The sequence below is a fragment of the Lytechinus variegatus genome, chromosome 13 (genome assembly GCF_018143015.1).
Source record: "Lytechinus variegatus isolate NC3 chromosome 13, Lvar_3.0, whole genome shotgun sequence".
Classification (NCBI taxonomy): Eukaryota; Metazoa; Echinodermata; class Echinoidea; order Temnopleuroida; family Toxopneustidae; genus Lytechinus; species Lytechinus variegatus.
The window spans coordinates 35,283,072-35,305,381 of record NC_054752.1 but is presented as its reverse complement, the minus strand read 5'-3'; the positions used below and the strand labels follow the sequence as shown (position 1 = coordinate 35,305,381).

The window sequence follows — 22,310 nt, the reverse complement described above, 5'->3', positions numbered from 1 at the left end:
TCATTGTAAATGTTCGATTCTCCTTTAAAATTCAGGCACAAAATACTTTGTGTTACGTGCCCCAGATATTATGCGCCAACGCGTTGCACAACTCGATCTGAATGAATAGACATTTTACACACTTTATGTATTATTTCTATCTGAATTGTTAGATGAATAGGCAACAACCTTTGAATTTATGCGCATTATTGGAATATTGTACGGAATGCGCAATAATAATTATCTTACTTTCATTAGATCTAGAATTTAGTTGCAAAAAACAAAGTTTGTCTTGTACATGATTGTTGTACTCCCCTCTGTGTTTGAAATAACATGGAAATTAAGAAAACAGGAAGAAAATTTGATTAAATTATTATTTTTAAACAAACCGGGCATGGTGGCTCAGCGGTAGAGCGTCCGCCTCATGAACGGGAGGTCGTGGGTTCGATCCTCGGCCGAGTCATACCAAAGACTTCTTGCTAGGCGCTCAGCATTTAGATTGGAGAAGGGTAATGATAACATGTTATGTTATGCAGGGCCCGCTGGTAGAGCAGTTTCCTAACTGAAGTGGCTACCCTGGGTAAATAAAACGTTGTTATTATTTATTATTAATGGAATTTTTAAAAAGATATAAAGACTGAAATATGCAGGAAAATATTAGCTGATGTAGAGAATCCATGCATTGCTGAAAGCATAATCTGTCTTCCATCCTTGAAAGTGTATGATTTTTCTATGTTTTGTATTCCTTTAGAGACGGAGCGGGAAGCAGAGAATCATTATTGCAGTGGTGATGACTGTTTTCATCGTCATCGTAGTCGCTATTCTAGCAGGAGTACTCGCAACGAGAAAATAACACCACGACAACCATCAAACTACCAACAGGGGAACGTTTCATGAAAGGACTTGATAGAGATTCATCCGAAAAATTATGTTACCATAGAAACAGTCGGAGACTCCATCTCAGAAGTAACCAATATGACCAAGGGGAGTTGTCAAATTTTGTCGGATGATGAATTTTGATGAAACGTTGCCAACGTAAGATGCTCCATCTACCAACATGACACTGGATCGCATCATGCAGGATGATGATCGTTCTTAGCTCTCATAAGATGCGTATATGATCAACGTTGGTAGATGGATATTTCCTCGGTTTCCATCAACTATGCATGCACATTTACGATGCTGCAACGATGCAGATAAGAAGCTGCAAGAGCACAGTCTCTCCGATGCTGCTGCAGGAAACAAGGTAACGAGATCACAGGAGACATAACGAACCTCCAAATAGTGGAGGAATCAGTTAAGAGAGAGAACCATGCATGGGAATGTCCTGTAGGAGGGTTTTATCAATGTTGGTAGATGAACATTTCCCTAGGTTTTCATCATGGACCTACAGCTGCGAATGTCTTGTTGTTCCTTGATCTTTACTGAGCCATTATTAGAGAGTGAAAGAACGCAGGAAACGAGTAGCATGTTGAGGGTTTGTCAGTGTCAGTTCTTACCTTGGTCACATTTGCTCTACGGCGGCCGTAAGGCGAGTCGAAAACAGCCGTTTTATTCAAACCACCTACGTAAAGCTGGTACAAAACATGTTAAAATTGCTGTTTTCAAATCGCCATAGCCGCCGTAGAGTAAATGTGACCGAGGTATTATAACTTGGTATACGTTGCAATATTATTGTACACAATAATCTGATAACCCCTCTTGTCCTTTGTCTGCATGGTCTAGAGCGGTCTTATGACGAACCGGCTCAGGAAATCTCATCAGATCAAACACCCTCACAATAAGTTTCGTATGTTGGTTGTCGTGTTCTTCCAGAGAAGTCAAGGCAATGGAAATATCTAAGCACCATTTCATAGGCTGCATTATTGGCTGAATTTATATAACGGTTTATATGTTTATCGTTTCTATTATTAAAAAAAACGAGATATATTTATGAATGAAAAAAGTGGGCCATATATACGAGCTCCACCTATAGTGAGCAGGCAAAGCAGGTGAGAGAGTAGGTCGACACTCTAAATTTCATGGACTATAATGGTCCGGGCTGAAAACATTTATGTCTAAACAAATAGAGTAAAATTCACAGAGCAAAATGCTGAAAATTTCATCAAACTCTGACAATAAATAATGAGGTTAATGAATTTTAAGGTTTATAACTATATACACATCACCATGAATATTCATATAGGTGGACTAATGATGTCACATCCCTACTTTAATTTTTCTTATATCTTATTACATGAAATCATAAATTTTTCATGTTTTCCTAATGTATGAATGATGTGTCTCCATTGATGAAATGAGTTGAGGCAATAATGCATTTAATCAGTTGTCAATCCAATTGTTTTAGTTCTTGGTAGAAAATTTCTCAATAAACCTAACTTCATATCATAAAATACAAAAGAACAAGTGGGGATATGACATCATCAGCCCATCTAATGAATATTCATATAGACATGCCGAGAGCTGTTTTACCGGAATAATGCAAATCTTTAAAATTCAATAACTTTGTTATTTGTTATCCTATTTTGATCACATTTTCAGCATTTTGCTTTAATTGTGAATTTTACTCTATTTATTGAGATATAAATGTCTCCAGCCTGGACCATCCCTATAAGTGTAGGTCTACCCGTTACATTACTCAGCTCCCTTATGATTCTCACTACAACAGCACCATTGTAAGACATTGTCAAGTCCGGATAGCAAGACTTTTGGAATGATGAGAAATCATAGATCTGAGTCCTCTCACTTTGTTCGCTTGATTTTTCTATAGCGCGCCGTATAATAAACTCCACCCAACTGGCGGATCCATGGGGGGGCACAGCCGGCAAGTCCCCCCCCCTTACATTGGAATTTGTAAAGTAATAATGCCATTAAAACAGAAGTGTGACCCCCTCCCCCGTTTTTTTTAATTGAAGACCTTATTTTTTTTGCTTGTCAATTTTTTTCTTGGACGAAATATAATTAATTTTGGGTTAACCCCCCGCCTTGGAAAATCCTGGAACCGCCTTTGCTCGACCCCTCAAAGTTTTGAATTATAGATTATATAGCTGTATTTTAAGAACAATTTTTTGATTGGAATCTTCTAAACACAGTATCGTTTGTCACCATCAGCGAGATAAACAAGATCATGATGATGATGCTTGAGATTCAAAATGGCTGATAACTTGTCCATCCAGAAAATACAGATACCACTCAAGTATTTTATGCCTCTTTCGTATCATAAACAGGAAAAACCTAGAACTAGGGAGTGTTTCATTAAAAGATATGTCGGTGATTTTCTTTTTAGATGTTATAAGCCACTCTGAATCTTCGCAGCTGATTGGCTGAGGACAAACTAGTATGTGATTATCATTGAAAAAGCTTTTTTATGAATCAGTGAATTCTCTTATCTGTAGTTTCAAATGACAAGAGATGAAATGTGAATCGTCACTTACACATTTTAAAGTGACTCAAGTGTAAGGCAGTTGAAGCAGCTAATCAAGGTAATTTAAAGCATCACTTCCTCTTTTAGTTTGAGCATGGACCTACTATGGTTTGAGGAAGAAAGTGGTGGTTTTATCAACTGTCCGCTATACAGAACGGAGATTGATAGGAGTGTGTGTATATTCGAATTTGCGTTTTAAAGGGGAAGTTCACCCTGAAGAAAAGTTTGTTGTAAAAATAGCAGAAAAAATAATAAAAAATATTGGTGAAGGTTTGAGGAAAATCCGTTAAAGATTAAGAAAGTTATTAGAATTCAAAGTTTTGGATTTGTGACGTCATATGCGAGCAGCATTCCTACATAGCGAATGGTAAAAAATCAATGAATTTCAAATTTTGTACGGTTCCTGATAACTTTATTTTGTTTTCTATTTATGATCGGGTGTGAAATGATTTGTCTATTGATATACAAAAGGCACAGTAAAAACCATTTTCAATTTTCTGAGAAAATGACATTTCATATATTTTTTACCATTCGCTTTGTAGGAATGCTGCTCGCATATGACGTCACAAATTCAAAACTTTGAATTCTAATAACTTTCTTAATCATTGACCGATTTTCCTCAAACCTTCACCAATATTTTTTATTATTTTTTCTGCTATTTTTACAACAAACTTTTCTTCAGGGTGAACTTCCCCTTTAAGGAGTGACTGATAAAAAATCACAGGCTAAAACCAATCTTGCGAGCTTTAATTGCTGTTGCAATAGGATTTATTGTTTGTACAATTCTATTTGATGTTAGAAAATAAGGGAATCACATACATGAGTGGAAAACTTAGCATAACAATAAGCATAATATGATACCTTTAATATTAGTCTATTTACCTGGATCTTGATTCCAAATGGATATTATTTTGTAGCCTTTTCATTGTTATTGGGCTTGTTTGATGTTCATTTTTGACGAGTGTACTCGTATATTTTTTTTTATTTTTTAAAGTCAATTGATTTTATTTATATAGGCATAAATTCTACATCCCCATAATATTATGACTAAATTATGCCTAAAGTGGATATTGTGGGGTTTTTTCATTCGTTGCAATATAATTCAATTTCATGATCAAAATTTTGTATGAAAGAAAACAATGTAGTATTTGAAGTATCCCCGTAAATCTTATTAACAAACTTAATTTTGTAATAGAAAATTGCAATGTAAAAAAAGTGCAATTACATAATGGAAATAATGGCTTTCAAAATAATATTTAATGCAACTCTATTTATATATGTGTATAACGTTATGTGTATACTTGTGGAAATTATTTTTATTTTGCATTTTGTTTTAAGTTTTGTTATAGTTATTACAATATTTATTCATTCATATTATATCATGTTTGTGATGGGCTCGAGTTATGAGGACATGTTTTCCTACTTAAGAACAACAACAAGAAAATCCTTGCATCTTCTTGGCCTTGGAGCAGAATAGGTGTAACTTTGCACCTCCCGTTGACCATTAACATTGCACCTGCATACGGTGCACCACCGTAGGCGGCGGAAGCGGGGAGACGGGGGGACAGGTCCCCCCCCCCCTTAATTTGAGGTGGGAGGCGCCCCTTCCCCTAATTTTTTGTTTAGCACTTTTGTTTTTGCTTGTCAATTTTTTTTCCTACTTCCCCCTTAAATTTTGGTTGATAGCCTTTTTTTTTTGCTTGTCAATTTTTGTTACCTGTGTCCATCCCAAAATTTCAGGTCCCCCCCCCCCTAAAATTTTTGCCTTCCGCCGCCAATGTGCAACAATGTGACGTTGTATACAGTGCTAAATTGAAACATTTTCATCATGTTCTTATAGAGTGAAACTATACACAGATATCATGATCATCATTTATATGTTAACAGTGCCATAGTATGCAGGCCTACATTCTGATTTATAATGTTTCCAAAGCTGCAAACATAAATAGGTATGAGTAATTGAACAATTAAAATATTTTGAATTGAAATGAATTCTTATTTGTACAAGACATATTTTTTATATTATATAATACGATGGCAGTAAAATTGAGTCAGAAGATTAAGACTTAAATGATAATTCTTTTAAATATGAATAGAAAACAAAATAAAAGTAAAGAAATTTTATGGAGTCGACATACAAATATAATGTTTTCATTCACATCAGATTATACAAATCCATTTTTGTCTCACCTGCGAAGCAAAGTGAGACTATAGGCGCCGCTTTTCCGACGGCGGCGGCGGCGTCAACATCAAATCTTAACCTGAGGTTAAGTTTTTGAAATGACGTCATAACTTAGAAAGTATATGGACCTAGTTAATGAAACTTGGCCATAAGGTTAATCAAGTATTACTGAACATCCTATTAGAGTTTCATGTCACATGACCAAGGTCAAAGGTCATTTAGGGTCAATGAACTTAGACCATGTTGGAGGAAACAACATCGAAATCTTAACCTGAGGTTAAGTTTTTGAAATGTCATCATAACTTAGAAAATATATGGACCTAGTTCATGAAACTTGGACATAAGGTTAATCAAGTATCACTGAACATCCTGCATGAGTTTCACGTCACATGAAAAAGGTCAAAGGTCATTTAGGGTCAATGAACTTTGGCCGAATTGGGGATATCTGTTGAATTCCCATCATAACTTTGAAAGTTTATGGATCTGATTCATGAAACTTGGACATAATAGTAATCAAGCATCACTAAAAATTTCGTGCAAGTTTCAGGTCTCATGATTAAGGTCAAAGGTCATTTAGGGTCAATGAACTTTGGCCGAATCGGGGGTATCTGTTGAATTACCATCATAACTTTGAAAGTTTATTGGTCTAGTTCATTAAACTTGGACATTAGAGTAATCAAGTATCACTGAACATCCTGCGCGCGTTTCAGGTCACATGACCAAGGTCAAAGGTCAATGAACTTTGGCCGAATTGGGTGTATCTGTTGAATTACCATCATAACTTTGAAAGTTTATGGATCTGATTCATGAAACTTGTACATAAGAGTAATCAAGTATCACTGAACATCCTGTTCGAGTTTCAGGTCACATGATCAAGGTCAAAGGTCATGTAAGGTCAATGAACTTTGGCCATGTTGGGGTTTTTTGTTGAATAACCATCATATCTCTGTAAGTTTATTGGTCTAGTTCATAAAAAAGGGAAATAAGAGTAACCATGTATCACTGAACATCTTGTGCGAGTTAGAGTAGTATTCAAAGTGAGCACTGCTGCTATATTGAACCGCGTGATGCAGGTGAGACGACCAGAGGCATTCCACTTGTTAGTTAATAGAAATTATTTTTTTTAAATATCATTTCTTTCGTCCCTAATACCAAAAAATGTTTTATTTAAAATCTTTAAAGAGAGTTTAAAATTGATTCAAAACTAATATACTTTCATTTTATTTCGAAACCTGTACTATCAAATACTGAGAAATATTTTCCCATGTATTTCCGTGATTTCATGACGACCCTAAAGAAAGTAGGTCTATACCAGTAATATATAGGCCTACAGATTAGTGGCTGAATTCCTAATTACTTTAGATGTTTATTCTTCACTTGATACATATTATAGCTACATATTAATTTATAACTAATTCATTTACAATATTGTTAGGAAGTTTCAGGTTTTTCTTAAGTTAAACTGATCTTAACATTTCGTATGATTTTAATATTTTAAATCAATGTATGTATATGTTTATAACCACTGGAAGTGGGGCAGAAGGCGTATTGCCACAGTTATTCAGTTAACTATTTCTACCCCTGGCAATCCAGTGGTTAATTTCTATCTTATTGTTCATTCTTTGATATCTGAATTGTATGTATTTGTTATGTTCTCTTCATTTTGCCAAATAAATAATAATTATAATAGGAGTAGGGGACAACACCCCTACAACTTTTTAAATGTTATGGAAATAGGAAATAGAGGGGGAGACAACTATCATAAAGAGATATATAGGCCATTGAATTTATTAACACTCCTATCCTTTTGAGGGAAAGATACCCGAACAATGCCCTTGTGTTCTTATGTGCTCAAAGAGCTCCTTGTGCTTATTAACAACTAAGTGACTTTTACATATTAATATATGTTTATAACTGGATTTCTAATTGTATAGTGTTTCGTCTTTAGATTCTTCTTCTATATACAGTATACTCAGTATATTCTAATAAAATTGTTCGTAACTTTTGAAGTACTAACGTGTCAAACAACTCTAGTCATTAGTGCCCTTTCAGAGAACGCAGGTGAACTTCATGAACGCTACATAAGTCATCATACCTCAGTCTGTCAAAGCATGGACCTATTATAGGTCCACGTCTAAAGCAACACTCCATTAGAAGATCGCCATATTGATGCCTTTGTAAACTTTCATAACTTTCTCATTTTAAAACTAATTCAAATAGCTCTACATTACAACGGAAATAATTCTTTATATCAATTTGTAATTTAAAACACAATAGGAATGGGATTCAATTTATAATTGACAAAATGTCATTCCTTTCAAACACCAGCCCCTTTATATAGATACAGGATAACATACAGTGTCATGGACAGTAATGGCCTTTACGCGCCTGTTTCATAAAATGTGCAACCATAGTATAATGTTGCAATTGTTATTGTACGTAGGTACAATTTGAAACCTTGGTTGAGATTAGTTACTGGTCACATGGTAGTTGCCATTATGGTAAAGTGACAATAATTGTAACTCTTTATGAAACGGTCCCCTGGTCTGAAAAAGGCGTATTATTTCCCAAATGCAATGGGCGTGATAATAGCCGTTATTGGTAATATTCAGACCTAAATATACAATTGACGTTAGGTTGATCAAGTAAAAAATAAACTAAACATAATACGTGCGATATAATTTGATAATTGATATTCCGATCCACGATGATCTTAAATCCAGTCATTTTATACAAGCGATCTACGGATACTTTAAAAAATGGTTTCTGTGAGTATGAGATGATGATGATGATGATGATGATGAGGATAATGATGATTATAATGATGATGATGACGATGATGACGGTGATGAGGTGACGATGATGATGAGGATAATGATGATGATTATAATGATGATGATGATGAGGTTGTGATGATGACGACGATGATGGTGATGACAATGATGATGATGAAGGCGATGATAATGATGATGGTGGTGATGGTGATGATGATGATGATGATGGAGATACTTTTTTCAGATCGAATTTTATTCGGCAAGCTTTTGGCCGTTCATCGAGCCTTAATCAGGCCTATATTCATACCAAAAAACAGAACACATGCGAATAAGTTAATGATAACACAAACAAAATAACGGAAATGTAACAAAAAGTATTGAACAGAAGGGTAACTGAAATAAAGGGGTGGTGAACAGAACGGAATTGTTGTGTATAATGGTAAATGATTTGGTAATTTACAATTGGAAGAAAGAGAGAAAGGAAGACTGATAATATCTACCAATGCGATTTTTTTTAATCTTTATTGCTTCAACAAAAAAATATGTACCACTTTCAATCGTGTACATCAAGATACATCAAAATACATTTTTTTAAATTCGGCATAATGAAGATAAATAAGTTGTAAAATACATAAATAACTAAAAGTAAATCTAAATTTAGTTTGATATTGGTAGATTATTGTAAAATGCCTCCATTTTTAATGTGATGCAAGATCTCTTGGCCCTTTGACCTTTTTAAATATGATAAAATTTTAACTCTTTCAACATTTTTAAACTCATTCAAAAATAAAGTTAACGAAAGTTTTCCTTCTAAATATTTTGTTCTTTAAATTAAATATTTTGCAAATAAAATTATTGTATTTACAAGATGTTGTTGCTTGCTTGAAAAACCAAAACATATAATAATATTTGTTAATTTGTGTGAACTTATACTTTGAAACATCTGTCCAAAATTTTAATACAATAGGGTATAAACAAAATGCATCAAAGATTGTGCACAATGGTGAATTCTATAAAACCTTAAATAAATATTAATTTGTTAATAATACTAATAATAATAGTAATAATAATAATAACGGTTTACCCAGATATGTTACTGTGAATAAACTTATATTGAAACATTTTGTTTTGGGGGAATCCAAAGAAACCCAATAAATAGTTTTAAAAAATCTATTTTGCCATTGAATCAAAATACTGAAATCTATATTTAAATTATCTGACCATTTATCTCACTGATAGGTTTCTGACAAATCTATATGATATAAAACAAAACAATATTGAATAGCAGCTATTTAGTCACCTTTACAGCACATAAATCTCTTTAAACTATCTACATCATCAGATTTATTATTTACTTCACTTGCTCTTGTCTCTTAAAGTATTTTTCCACTCTTTTTGCAAGAAATCAATTAAATATATTCTAAATAACACTTTTTAGGTAATTCAAAGTCATCATGAAGTTCATGAAAGTTTAAAACAATATATTATTCTTTATCATATCTTTTATATGAAATACCTGCTTTAAACCATTGTTTAAAAATAATTCGCTTTACCATTATTATACGACCGTTATTCCATAGTGATTGATTTAAATATCCTTATATTTAACTGGGTTGAAGTATCTGTAACGAGGCCATCAGGAGGTCTTTTCAAAAATCAATTATCCTGGTCTGCACCTGTATAGTATTACAAAACATAATTACCGTCTAATTCATTCGTGTTTAATAGAACATCATCCCGTTACCATCATTTTATTTGTCTATTATAATTTGTTGTTTATCCATGCTATTTTCAGTGATTGACAAAAAGTTTCTGCATTTTTATCATTTTTTAAGCTATCGTCACAAATATCATTGTAATATATTTTTCGTGTTATGCGATCTTTATTATTACTCCAAACAAATATTTCTAAAAAGTTCATTTTGAAAACAATAAAAAACTGTTTCGGCGGAATTATGATAATACCAAACATGCCAAATATCTACACAAATTTTTGAATTATCAAAGATTTCATGAGAGTTATCGCTCCAGCTTATGATAACATTCTCATATTCCATAATTTTCGTATTACCAGCCTCTTGTATTTTATCATCTAAATTTATTGATAATAATAATATAGTACATTTCTTAAATACGCATAACACCTACAGGTCTCTATGCGCGAGTGACTAAATCAAACATTCTGAAAGAGGTGGGTTTTAAATGAACTTTGAATTTCTCAAGCTGGGTAATATTTCTTAATTTCGATGGAAGAGATGGAATTTAAATTGTATATATCAAGTTATTCAGAAACTGGTATCTTTATTCCTGTTCATGAGAATGCGTCTTTTGTCCATTAAATTTACTTTCTATAAAATTATTATTTCAGCAGTATCAGATGATGGAAATAATGATTGTGATGATGATGACGACGGAGACGGCGAGTATGAGGACCATGATGTACATGTAACATATTTGGGTGGAGGGCAATTCGAATAAACGACCCTCTGATTACAAGGTACGAGTCAGAACCGTTGAAAGCGCGATGAATTGGTTTTTATTTCATAGCATATTACTTGATGATAGGTCAATCTTTGTTCCTGTTGTTGTTCGGTCGACCGTCTGACTTCTTCTGGTCTCGAAATCAACGAATATGTTTTGGATGCGACCAACACGTCCTGTAGATCCACAAAGTTCTCGGAGGGCCTTTCTGAAGTTCGGGTTCCGAGTGGCATAGATAATAGGATTCGCGCAGGAGTTGATGAAGGCAAGGACAACGTAGAAACGGTACTGTGGACTATAGAGATAGCTTACGTCGATGAGGCCGATGTTGAGAGCGAAATAAAAGATCTGATCAGGAGTCCAGCAAATGACGAATACGACTACGACAACGAGAAGCATCAACGTGATGCGACGATTGGCTTCTCTCTGTTTATCATTTTTGCGGAGACGTTTCCAAAGAGTCCAGATCATGAAAGCGTGTGCCACGACCATGGTGGTTGCTGGAATGAGATACTCAATCAGGAACACCATCACACCGGTAAATCTGTGGAACCATACCGAGGGAAAGCTGAATACACAAGCACCGTCATCGTAGTAGACTACGAACATGACTACGATGTTTACAAGAAGAGCTGCAAACCAAATATATCCTATTATTACGAGCGATCTTTTAGGGGTGAATATGTTCTTGAATTGAACTGGACGTATGACAGCAGTCAGTCTCTCTATAGAGATGGCGGTTAGGGTGAAGATGGAAGCGCAAATGGATATCCACATGAGTACTGAAGAATGAACAATCCGACAGTAGATCTCAGCAGCTATGGTATCAGGAAGCTTCTTCACTCTAGGATGAGGGATGATGAAGATTGAGGTTAAGAAGTCAGCCAGAGCCAAGCCAGCGATCAGAGTATCGGTGGAACAAAGTTTCCGCCTGACCCGAAAGAGTACCAACATTACTAAGAAGTTACCGATGATGCCTGCGATGGCAAGGATTATCTGGAGAACTTCCCACCAGTGCCACTCCACAGGGATCCAAATCCATCTAGTGACGTCACTTGCGTTGTTTCCTTGATCAGCACTCATCGTCAAATAAGAAGTATTCAAGATTCGCAGTCATGTAACTAATACAATTTATATAGGACCACGATAAGATTTCCCGCAAGAGAAGTATAAGAAAAGTGTGTTTTCAATTGAAATGTTTCCCTCTATTGAAATGTTCTGATCTGAAATGGCAGCAATATACCTTCTCCCAGAATTAAAAGCGAAAATAGATATTGAGAATATTGATCATGTGAAACGGTAATAAGAGCGACACTCAAAACCTGAGAGTAAAAAATTGAATATGATATCAATTATTTCTTCCTCGTTAAATGTGATCCTGTATCTTAATGACACTAGAGAGTATTTCTTAATTGCGATTGCGTTTGTTTACTCCAGCTATTATTGTAAAGTCTACATGTAAACTTTTACACAGGACGCCGGGTTTAAGTGTAAGAGGCCTACCCCCACCCCCAAACTTATAACAAACTATTTTGTGATATATTTTTCTTGATAATGAACTATACTACACACTTTGGTGTCAATGCGGGTAGGGGTTTTGGGGCATGCACCCCCTTCGGATTTTAGTAATGCCTCAAGGCATGTCAGGGAAAGAAAGGGGGTATACTTTGTTTTATCACCTGGGCCAAGAACTTTGAAATATGAATCATTAGTCAAAAAAGAAGACATTTTAATAACAGCATTTATGAGGCATCGGTAATTACTCCGACTTTTCATAATAAATGCAATCTGATTTAACTCAAAGGTGTAAACGGAAATCATCCTCATTCGGGGGAAACGGCCGGATGAGATTTAAAGAATCTTGCTTTGGCTCATTTCAAGTATTAACTTCCGAGACAGATCGTATTACCTTTGACGTTTCCAGCAATTATTTCAGACAAAATATAGCCCCAGCTCAATATATTAATTTTGTCCGTGTATAGGTCGTTTTTTCACTTCTTATAGATACATGAAGTAACACTAAAATCAACAAAAAAAATTACTGCTTTAAAAAAATGTAATTATTTCTTAAAAATATGGGTGATAATGGATGCTCCATAAAATATTCTTCACTCAAATTTGAAAGGATATATCCACCACACCAGGAGCCCGTAAAGCTTAGCGATGATCGTAGAACATTATTTTTTCTAAGATTGATTCCATTGACTACAATGTACAATCAATCGTAAAAATCAAGCGTGCAATTAATTGCTAACCTTTGTGTTACGGGACCATAAGGACATCGACTGAATTTGAATTCTTTGGTAATACTTGTAAATCAGTGGATACAATGAATTCAAAATAATTTACTTTACATGCGGGTTGGACCCGACGATGTCCGAACCAAGCGAAGAAATGAGAACAGAGAGAGAGAGAGAGATTAGAATCTATTCAGAAATAAAATTAATGACCCGGATGATCTCTAGTTAGGGGAGGCGATCCTTGGGGCCGGGGGCACAGTGCCCCCCACTTTTTGAATCACTGAAAATGCCATTTTTACGCAAGAAAAATGCCCCCTCACGAACGTGTATATATACTGTGCCCCTATATCACCTGAGGAGGACCCGTATTATGTGTGAGCAAGTGCCCTTTCTCGAATCAGTGTCCCTTTTTTACCCAAGAAGCATGCCCACACACGAACGTGTTCTGTGCCCCTTTCACGTTAGAAGGACCCATTTTACATGTTAAAGAGTACCCCTTTGAAACAAGAAAACAATTCTCATTTTGATATGTTACTACAATTAAAACTTGTAAGGATATACTTGCCTTAAGCTTCATCTGTTCATAAGTCATGTGAGTATGGTAAATACAGAGGGGGAGGGGGCTTTTGCCCCCTCCCCAAATTTTTCACGACCAAGAAAAACAAAGAGAAAAAGAAAGAGAAAAGGGTAAAACGCAATATTATTTTAAAAATTATTTGTCAAAAATTATCACAAAATTTGATTTTCGTCATGAAAATAACAACATTTTTGCTCGCTCGCTTCACTCGCTCACAGCTTTTTATAAGTTTACGTGATATGACATATCTAGCACCTCAAAAACTTTGCCCCATTACGCCACTGCAAAGAAGTATTTTTTTTCTTTGTAATTAAGATGCTTCCCCCCCCCCCCCCAACTTCACTCTGCCTCCCCTGTTTCCAGTAAAAAAGTGATTAACGTTAACCGTTGGAGCACTGTCCTGTGCCCCCATCCCTTTTGAGAAGCACAATTATTAAAACAGAAATGTGCCCCCCCCCCTTTTTTTTAAGTGAAGACCTTTTTTGCTTGTCAAATTTGTCCTCTAGACAATGTGCCCCTTTGGAAAATCCTGGATCCGCTCCTTGGTAGGGGTTCTATTCTGTACAACTATTCAAATGTTTATATAGGGCCATGAGCAACTTAGTCGAGCGTCCTCATGCGACTAAGTTTCAACATGATCGTACATCAAAATATTAGCGAGATACTGCCTAGTCGCCGCCGGCGTCGAGTTAGAACTCCAGAGATCAAGAATACGCGGTAGGCCTATAAATATCGGACTTCGTAATCTATGTCAGTCACCCAAAACAATGACCTAGGTCCGAACCTAGCGAGATCTTTGACTTGTCACAAGTTCATCTTTTTTAACTTGATTTTTAGACCCTGTAGCTCGGAAATTATAACTTAGTTTGCCGCCGTGTGATCTAGACATCTTGCGCAAAACCGGCTTTCTTTTCTGATCTGAGGAAATTGTTTACGGTATGTATGGTTACGGTAAACGTTTCCCTGGTCGCATTGACAATTTGTACTTTGCTCTGAATAAATTCTGAACGTATTAAACCCGGTGTGTTTGATTTGAATGCCAGAACTTTTGATTTGAGTTCCTGTATGCTGAGCCTGGTCTGGGCTGTGGTGAAATTTACAAATTCTTGTAGGGTCTAAGTTGTTGTTAGTGAGTGGTTATTTTGACTTTGTTTAGTTAAATAACGGACATGGGAATGAATTGTAGGATGTTTTATACTGAAGTCATATATGATGTAGAGTTCTAGACCAAAACAAAAGCTTCAAAAACAAGAGACTGAAGCCTTCAGTCTCTTGTTTTTAGTTGTTCTGCTATACATCCCAGTATAGCTTCCAAGGAGCTGCGTTTTGTGATTATTGCTACAAGTAAATATCGTGGGTTCAACTGTCAGAAATTGTTAAAGGAGAATGAAACCATTAGAACAAGATAGCTTGTTTGAAAACAGAAAAATCAAAGAAACAGATCAACGAAAGTTTGAGAAAAAGCGGACAAATAATGAGAAAGTTATGAGCATTTGAATTTTGCGATCACTAATGCTGTGGAGATAGCAAATTGGCAATGCGACAAAGATGTGTGATGTCACTTGTGAACAACTCTCCCCATTACTTAAGTATATATTTCACTTGAATTGCCTCTTTTATCACATCGATCCATAAATCATACTGTTCTTTCTACATGAGGGCATGTAATACACGTTTTTTAAGAATACATCATGGATAAAGAGTTTGTATCATCATAAGAAAAAGCAAAAAGAGACATTTTGAGGGTATTTTATAGTCCATCAAAGGGAAAGTTGTTCATCAGTGACATCACACATCCTTGTCGCATTGCCAATGTGAGGATCTCCATACCATTTAAGTGATTGCAATATTCAAATGCTCATAACTTTCTCACTATTTGTCCGATTTTTTCTCAAACTTTCTTTATTCCCATTCTTTGATTTTTCTGTTTCTACACAAGCCTATTTGTTCCAAAGGTTTCATTCCCCTTTAAATAAATCCCCACAACGGTTATTCCTGTCTAATTTATTATGATCATGGTACCATAATCATGGAAGTGGTTCCAGTTTTGTGAAGTAATTTACCTTGATGTTGGGCATAAAGTAGAAGGCTTAATATTTGCCCCTCTGCATTTTCTTCAAGTTTTTCTCTGTGACTACTACTACCGGTACTCCTGTTTTTATTACCATCTTTTTATTACTTGCCTTGTCTGCGATATCCTTAACTGTTGAAACATTTGATTTTTTTTTCTTTAACTTTGCTGGTGAGGCTGTTTACTTGCTTACCCTTGTCACAAATGTGTCAAGGGTTGCAGCATCCACTACCTCAGCTGGTAGCCCGTTCCGGCCTGATAGTAGAACCCTGATCTGATTAAGAGTTCAGAACACCCGAACCCCCCCCCCCCTTATCCTACATGTACAATGTAGATTTTATCAGGTGGAAAAAAACAATCATGAAAACCTGATATCAACAATGGATGAAGTAACCTAGCTGCCCAGGGGGGGGGGGGCAGTCAAATGTATTGCTGCCCACATGCGTGACCAAGTTATTTCTAAACACCCCCTAAACAAGTTTTTTGTGGGCTTCATTTACACATTTTGGTTTGGCCCCTAAACAAGTTGTCGCCAGAATATGACCCCTAAAGTAAGTTTTGAATGCTTGCTAACAATAACTGTTTTCCCATTTCTCATGCCCGTTCCCATAGTTGTTGCTTACACTTGGGAAGAACTCAAACACTTCAGAAATGAGAAGGAAAAAGCCCCAGGAAAAAACATACCCTAAACATGTTTGGCTAGTCTTTGAAAAAAAAGCTTCATGGAAAAAAATATCCTATTAAAATACATGTACGTTTGACCCTGCGATTGACCATTGACAAGTCTTTCAAAACCCAAATTTAAGAACCTATGTTTTGATACCCTTAACTAGTGCAACGGCCTGCATTCAAAACTGAAAAAAAACACCCCTTTAAACACATTTTTTGAGTCAAGCATGTGTACAGCAATATATTTCATGGCTTCCCCCTCCCCCAGTCGTAGCTGTGATAATTTTCTTTATAAGGTCTAATTTGTGAAAATATTGGCAAAACTTCTGCACAGTTTGTCACATTTTGCATCTGTTTCAAGAAAATCTGAACAGCATGACTGTAGATTCATAAAAAACTATTCAAAGTTAAACATGGGAATACAGTGGGTTAGTTCATCCACCCATATCCTGGAGCAATATGTTATCACTCTTGATTTTCATTATTCTTGAAAGTTGAAATAAAATGGTAATACATATCTTTGGTGTCTGGCATGGCAATATTTCAAAATTAAAGAGAGGGGGGGATGAAGAAGAAAAGAAAAACTTGTTCAGACTAGACTATGAATTATAAAGAGAGAGAGAAGAAAAAGAAAAGAAGAAAGAACATTTAAACAGGGTACAGGTACAACCACTTTTGTCTAAGTGTGCTTCTAAAGATTGATTCACCTCCCCCTGAGAATGAGACCATTTTGACCCTAATGAATGTGACCTTTCTTGACCCTTGCATATTTACACTATTCTGCCTTCCCGTTCAGACAAACCTTTTTTTCCTCTACAGGTATGGTGAACACAAAGTTTTATTTCTGCCTTAGCATGTGAAACTTCAATTTTATACCGTGATTATGGGATCTCCTTTATATTACCAAATTTGTATAAAAAAGGAAATTTATCAAAGTTAAAATATTAATGAAAAAGAAAGCAAAGTGAGTGAGTGATATCATTGACTCTTTCATTTGCATATTCACTGTGTTTAACTGTAGCCCTACATACAAAACATTAATAGTTTTGTGACAAATAAGCATCATCTTTTTTATGATTCGTTTTATGATTTCTGTGAAACTTTCCAGCTTTTTGCTCATTAACTTTTTCTACACATGTGTATTAAAAGGGGAACGTTCCCTTTTTAAGAGAGCTACTATAAGTCTCAACTGTTTTGCAGTTGTTCTGGCCTGTTCCAGTTAAATTTTGCCCTAAATTTTCACTCAAAAAGTCTGAGAGGCAATATTTGGGTGCCAAAAAATGGACACATGTACATGAATCTTCTTCAATCTCATTATGGTAGTAACATTTTAGGGACTAGGGTTATGTTATGTTCTGCTTGATTTTTCATTTGTTTTTTTTTAAATACATTTTTTCTCCTTGAATCTGTGTTTATTGTGATCCAGCAAGATCAACAGTGCTTTAGAGAGGTGCTGGATGTTCATTATGTTCAATTTTATTCCTTATTATTTATTTTTTTTTTTGGGGGGGGGGTGTTAAAAATGTCTTGCTACAATAATTTTGCTTGACAGTATATACTGCCTAGCCCATAGGCCATTTTCATATCTAAGTTAATGTACCATCAGTGTACATGTATATTTCTCTGTGAATATTTGGTTGTAGTCTAAACGGGTTTGATAATTCAGCCTTGTGATAAAAGGGTGCAGTCATCCCCATTTTTCTTTGACCCTCTGGTTGAGGTCATTGATGCTCAGCTGGGGGGCTAACCACTTTGAGTGTGAGGATTGTCTGATTGTTGTCTTCATTATTAATTTTGATAAAAAATTCACCTCTGTATATCCTTTCAAATATTGTGAGCTTTTTATCCGACAGTGTATCATTATTATGGGGGTCTTTGTTCAGGTATTAATGTTTTTATTCATGATTTTATTTATTTTGTGGTTCACTTCAAAATTCATGAAAAATGAAATGAACGATAAATAAAGTTTTATGAATGTCAAGGTTTTATAAAGTGGGTGCATTTTGTACATAAATCATGACCTCAACAACAACACTTCAGGCTCGAGATGATTTGAGAACTACACCATAGGCCTATATTGAAAACTATTTTGAAGGCCTATTGATTTTGCCAAAGTCCATGTCTGATAGTGATTGTTAGATCAAGGATGACAATTCCCCAGTTAGCCTACATGTAGGGTGCAATATTCCTGGTTTGATTCAGGCCTTAAAATGCAATAATAATTTTACATCAACATTCCTACCATGAATTTTAGTCCATATGATCATCTCTTGAAAAATCTGCATTGCAAAACATAGGCCTGCAAAGCAAGACACACAACAATGTTCATATGTGGTCTTCTATATTTAATCCATGATGACATTGGATCTGTTCTGTGAATACCTCACAAGTCTTCTTTGGATGATAATATGTAAGGCTTGTTCCATGCCCTCATACCAAGGAGATATCACTCCTTGCTCATACTGTGAAGTACTATGTAATATGAGATGTATCATGACCTGACCCGTCATCAACACATCTTTCCCTTTAGGTTCAATACTTGACTATGTTGAGTGTATGCCTGCTTGCCTCTGTCTGTGCCTCAATGATGTACATTTCTCTAGACTCTAGAGACATCATCGAAGCCCATGGCATAGAGTAAAATTTGAACACTCACAATCTCTGTGAAACAAAAACCAGTAAAATGACAATGATGACCTTTTAATTGAAAGAGTAGCAAACACAACACAATATAAAAAAGAAAAAAAATTCAGGGCACCCAACCCAATATCATCAATTTGATCTAAAATACAAGTATCCCAGGCAGGCCTATGGGCTATTCCACGGTTACTCACGTTACATTTGGAGACACCTTGACTCATACTTGGAGCTGTAACTCCATTATTATTGATAGGAACTAAACATCTCCGTATCACAACAAAGTACACAGTCTGACTATCCTTTGTATAAAAACAAAACTTGGGAAATTCTATTATGCTCCTGGCAAATCTTTGGAATGTGTCGGTTACTCACGTTACAGATTTGTCCCAACCTGTGGAATTGCCCCTATGGTTTGTTTTGGGGTTTTTATGTGTTGAAATGAATCCAAAAAATATTCATTGGATTGAATTAAAGTTGAATTATATTGAATTGCATTTGATTAGATTGAACAGGAATACATGTATTTAAATTCCATGTAATGGAGCTTTCGTGTTTGAAGAGATACTCCAGGCTGAAATTAATATGATTTGAACAGAAAGAAAAATCAGACAAACAAAACACTGAAAATCTGATCAAAATCGGACAAGGAATAACAAAGCTACATGGCATTTAAACAGTTCCAGGCATGTCTTCATGAATATTCAATGAGCAATCTGATGATGTCATATCCCCACTTGTTCTTTTGTGTTTTAATCAAATTTATTCTACCAGGAACTAAAAAAAAATTACAACTGATTATGTGCATTAGATATTCATTGCACTGCAACTTACATGTATTTCAATATACCGGTAATGGAGACATATCATTGTATAAAAAATAACACAGTATTAAAGATTTCATCTAATAACATAAGAAAAAGGAGGAAATTGGGATGTGACATGAGTCCACATATGAATATTCATGACGATGTGCATAACTGTTTTCACAAAATATTGCTAAAGTTTAGAATTCAATATAAACTTTGTTATTTGTCATCCAATTTTGATGAAATTGCTCTGAATTTTATTCTGTTTTTGTGTTCAGGAACTTCAGGTATAAATATTTTCTACCCGGATTGTCCCTTTTATAACTTTGAAAAACCACTGGCATAATGGAATTTGAATTTGGCTAGTATTCATGGTACATGTAGTTGCCTCAGATAGTTCAAGGGGTACTAATCCTTTTTGAGAAGATATTAGAACTGCCCTTTGATCTGCTATATACTCATGTCTGACAGTGAGTGAACAAACAAAATACACACAGTGTATATGGCTTCTATCATGGTTCGCTATCTGGGTGTAAATAGCAGTGAGGCAAATTAAGCTTCCCCCGTTGCTATGGTGATGAAAGGGGGTTGTCATGGTTATGAACGCTATTGGGCCATAAGTGAGTGCTTGGGTGCATGAGGCTGTATTGAAGGAGGCTGGGGTTTTATTTTAATTGAATTTCAGGGAGGGTATTTGGTTGATTGATATTGTTCAATTTTAATCAAGTGCATTATGACTCATATTTTATTGAGTGTTCAGAATGAGGGTGGTTAACATTAGTGTGCACAACATGTAGGCCTAATGTATAAAATGTACAAAACTAGAAGTAGTCAGCAAATGTTTTGCTGGTTATTTTATTTGGGTTGGGAGCTACCCATAACAAATTTGACTGTAGGGTAGTGTTTATTTTTTTCCCATTTTATTTTGAACTTTTGCAATGTAATAGCTCAGGTATATTTTACATTGTTACATGTACATTGTATGTATATTTTACATCGTTGCCTATGATGAGCTCATGACAAAAACTACCAATTTTCTACAGATCAAATATTACACATTTCTGATGTTTGTGTTTTTAATACCAGTATATTCATGTGACATACTGTACAGGCTAGACAGGGTATGAACTTTTTTCTTTTTCTTTTGAGGCTATTCTTTCAAAGTTGTGGGCTTTCTTTTTGGGTGCACTGCTCACAAAACAATTTGTTAATTAATGCTTTACAGATCTCTGGCATTACGGTTTCATGGATATATCTGAATCAAATGGGCTGCAATAGGGGGAAATTGTCTACTCTCCTGGGTTATTTCCTAGACTGTTACTTGATATCAGTGGCCAGTGTTTTTGTGTAATAGGGTTGACTGAGGCAAGGGCATTGATCAAAGAAGTGATGTTTTGTTGAGGCTGACTGAGTCTTCTCATTGTATTATATGAATGAAGACTCTGAGGGGTCCATTTATATTCAAAGAATCCATTGTGGGGGATCGATTGTCTCTTTCAATTCCCATACTTCACCACTATACTTGTATGTACATGTTGGAAGAAGATATTGAGCTATCTTTCCAGTGAGTCAGTACAGAGTACTGCCTCTTCTTTATCATGATTTTTGGTTCAGGATCAATCGTTGCAGTGTCTTGCTGATTACCACTGAACATTTTATTTTGGGAACTGGAAAGGGGAGGGGGGTGGAATGTAGAACTGTATTAAATTGTTGATGTTCACATGCTGCCCTGTATTCACTTAAGATTAAGATTTAAATTATATATGGGCAACACCCTAACCTTTAGAGTTGTTGTATCAAAGACTAATTACATGTATCTCTTGATGTCACAGGTACTGAATTTATCTTTACTTTCCATTATGCTTCATTTTCTGAATCTGAATAGTTGGGTCAGCAAAATGTCTTAGGGAGACACATCCATGCTAACTTAGTGATGAGAGTAGCGCGACATGTGTGGAATGACTTTTATTTTACTATATGGTTTATGGTTTCATTTTTTCATCATTCTCTGATTAGAAAATTTATTCTCTTATAAAAAATAAACAAGCAAAGATTATGATGGAACGTTTAGGGGTGTCAAGAGTTAATTTTTATAGTACAGTAGGAGATTAAAGAGAGAGAGAAAATTCTCAACAAGGCCTGTTTGACCAATATTTGTCACGTAATATATGATGGCACTACAGAGGCATACATATAGGAGCAACTCCACCCCCCCCCCCCCCACCCCATACGACAAAGCAAATGTACATGTACATATACATGTATTGGTCTAGTGGCCTACTGAACTAGAAAAGGAATATACTTGGAATAAAGAAACCTCTACTTTCTAACTTAAATTTAGCCTGTTAAAAAATATATGTAGGCCAACAATTAATTTTTTAATTAAGTATAAGTCTCTGGCACATTCTGTACAATTTAGATAAGAGTATTTTATAAGTATTCAAATATCACCTTTACATGTAAGTCA

At 35.3% G+C, this 22,310-nt stretch overlaps 2 protein-coding genes and 1 long non-coding RNA gene across 4 annotated transcripts in view; 2 read left to right on the top strand and 1 right to left on the bottom strand.

The window, feature by feature from the left end:
- The first annotated feature begins 6,691 nt into the window (after positions 1-6,691).
- Positions 6,692-7,594, top strand: LOC121426667. Its single transcript, XR_005971618.1, has 2 exons — positions 6,692-6,885; positions 7,276-7,594. It is a non-coding gene; the product is annotated as an uncharacterized LOC121426667 (long non-coding RNA).
- Positions 7,595-9,782: 2,188 nt separating this feature from the next.
- LOC121425893 (mu-type opioid receptor-like) lies at positions 9,783-12,133 on the bottom strand. Its single transcript, XM_041621984.1, has one exon. The coding sequence runs from the start codon at positions 11,921-11,923 to the stop codon at positions 10,901-10,903; it is 1,023 nt and encodes a 340-aa protein (XP_041477918.1). The 5' UTR covers positions 11,924-12,133; the 3' UTR covers positions 9,783-10,900.
- A 2,202-nt stretch (positions 12,134-14,335) lies between these two features.
- Positions 14,336-22,310, top strand: part of LOC121426249 (serine/threonine-protein kinase Nek10-like) — a 51,296-nt gene continuing 43,321 nt past the window's right edge. Inside the window, exon 1 of one of the 2 annotated variants that reach the window (XM_041622475.1) lies at positions 14,336-14,593. The gene's annotated coding sequence lies outside the window, so the exon portion shown is untranslated. The remainder of the gene's footprint in view (positions 14,594-22,310) is intronic. The other variant, XM_041622473.1, reaches the window with a different exon arrangement.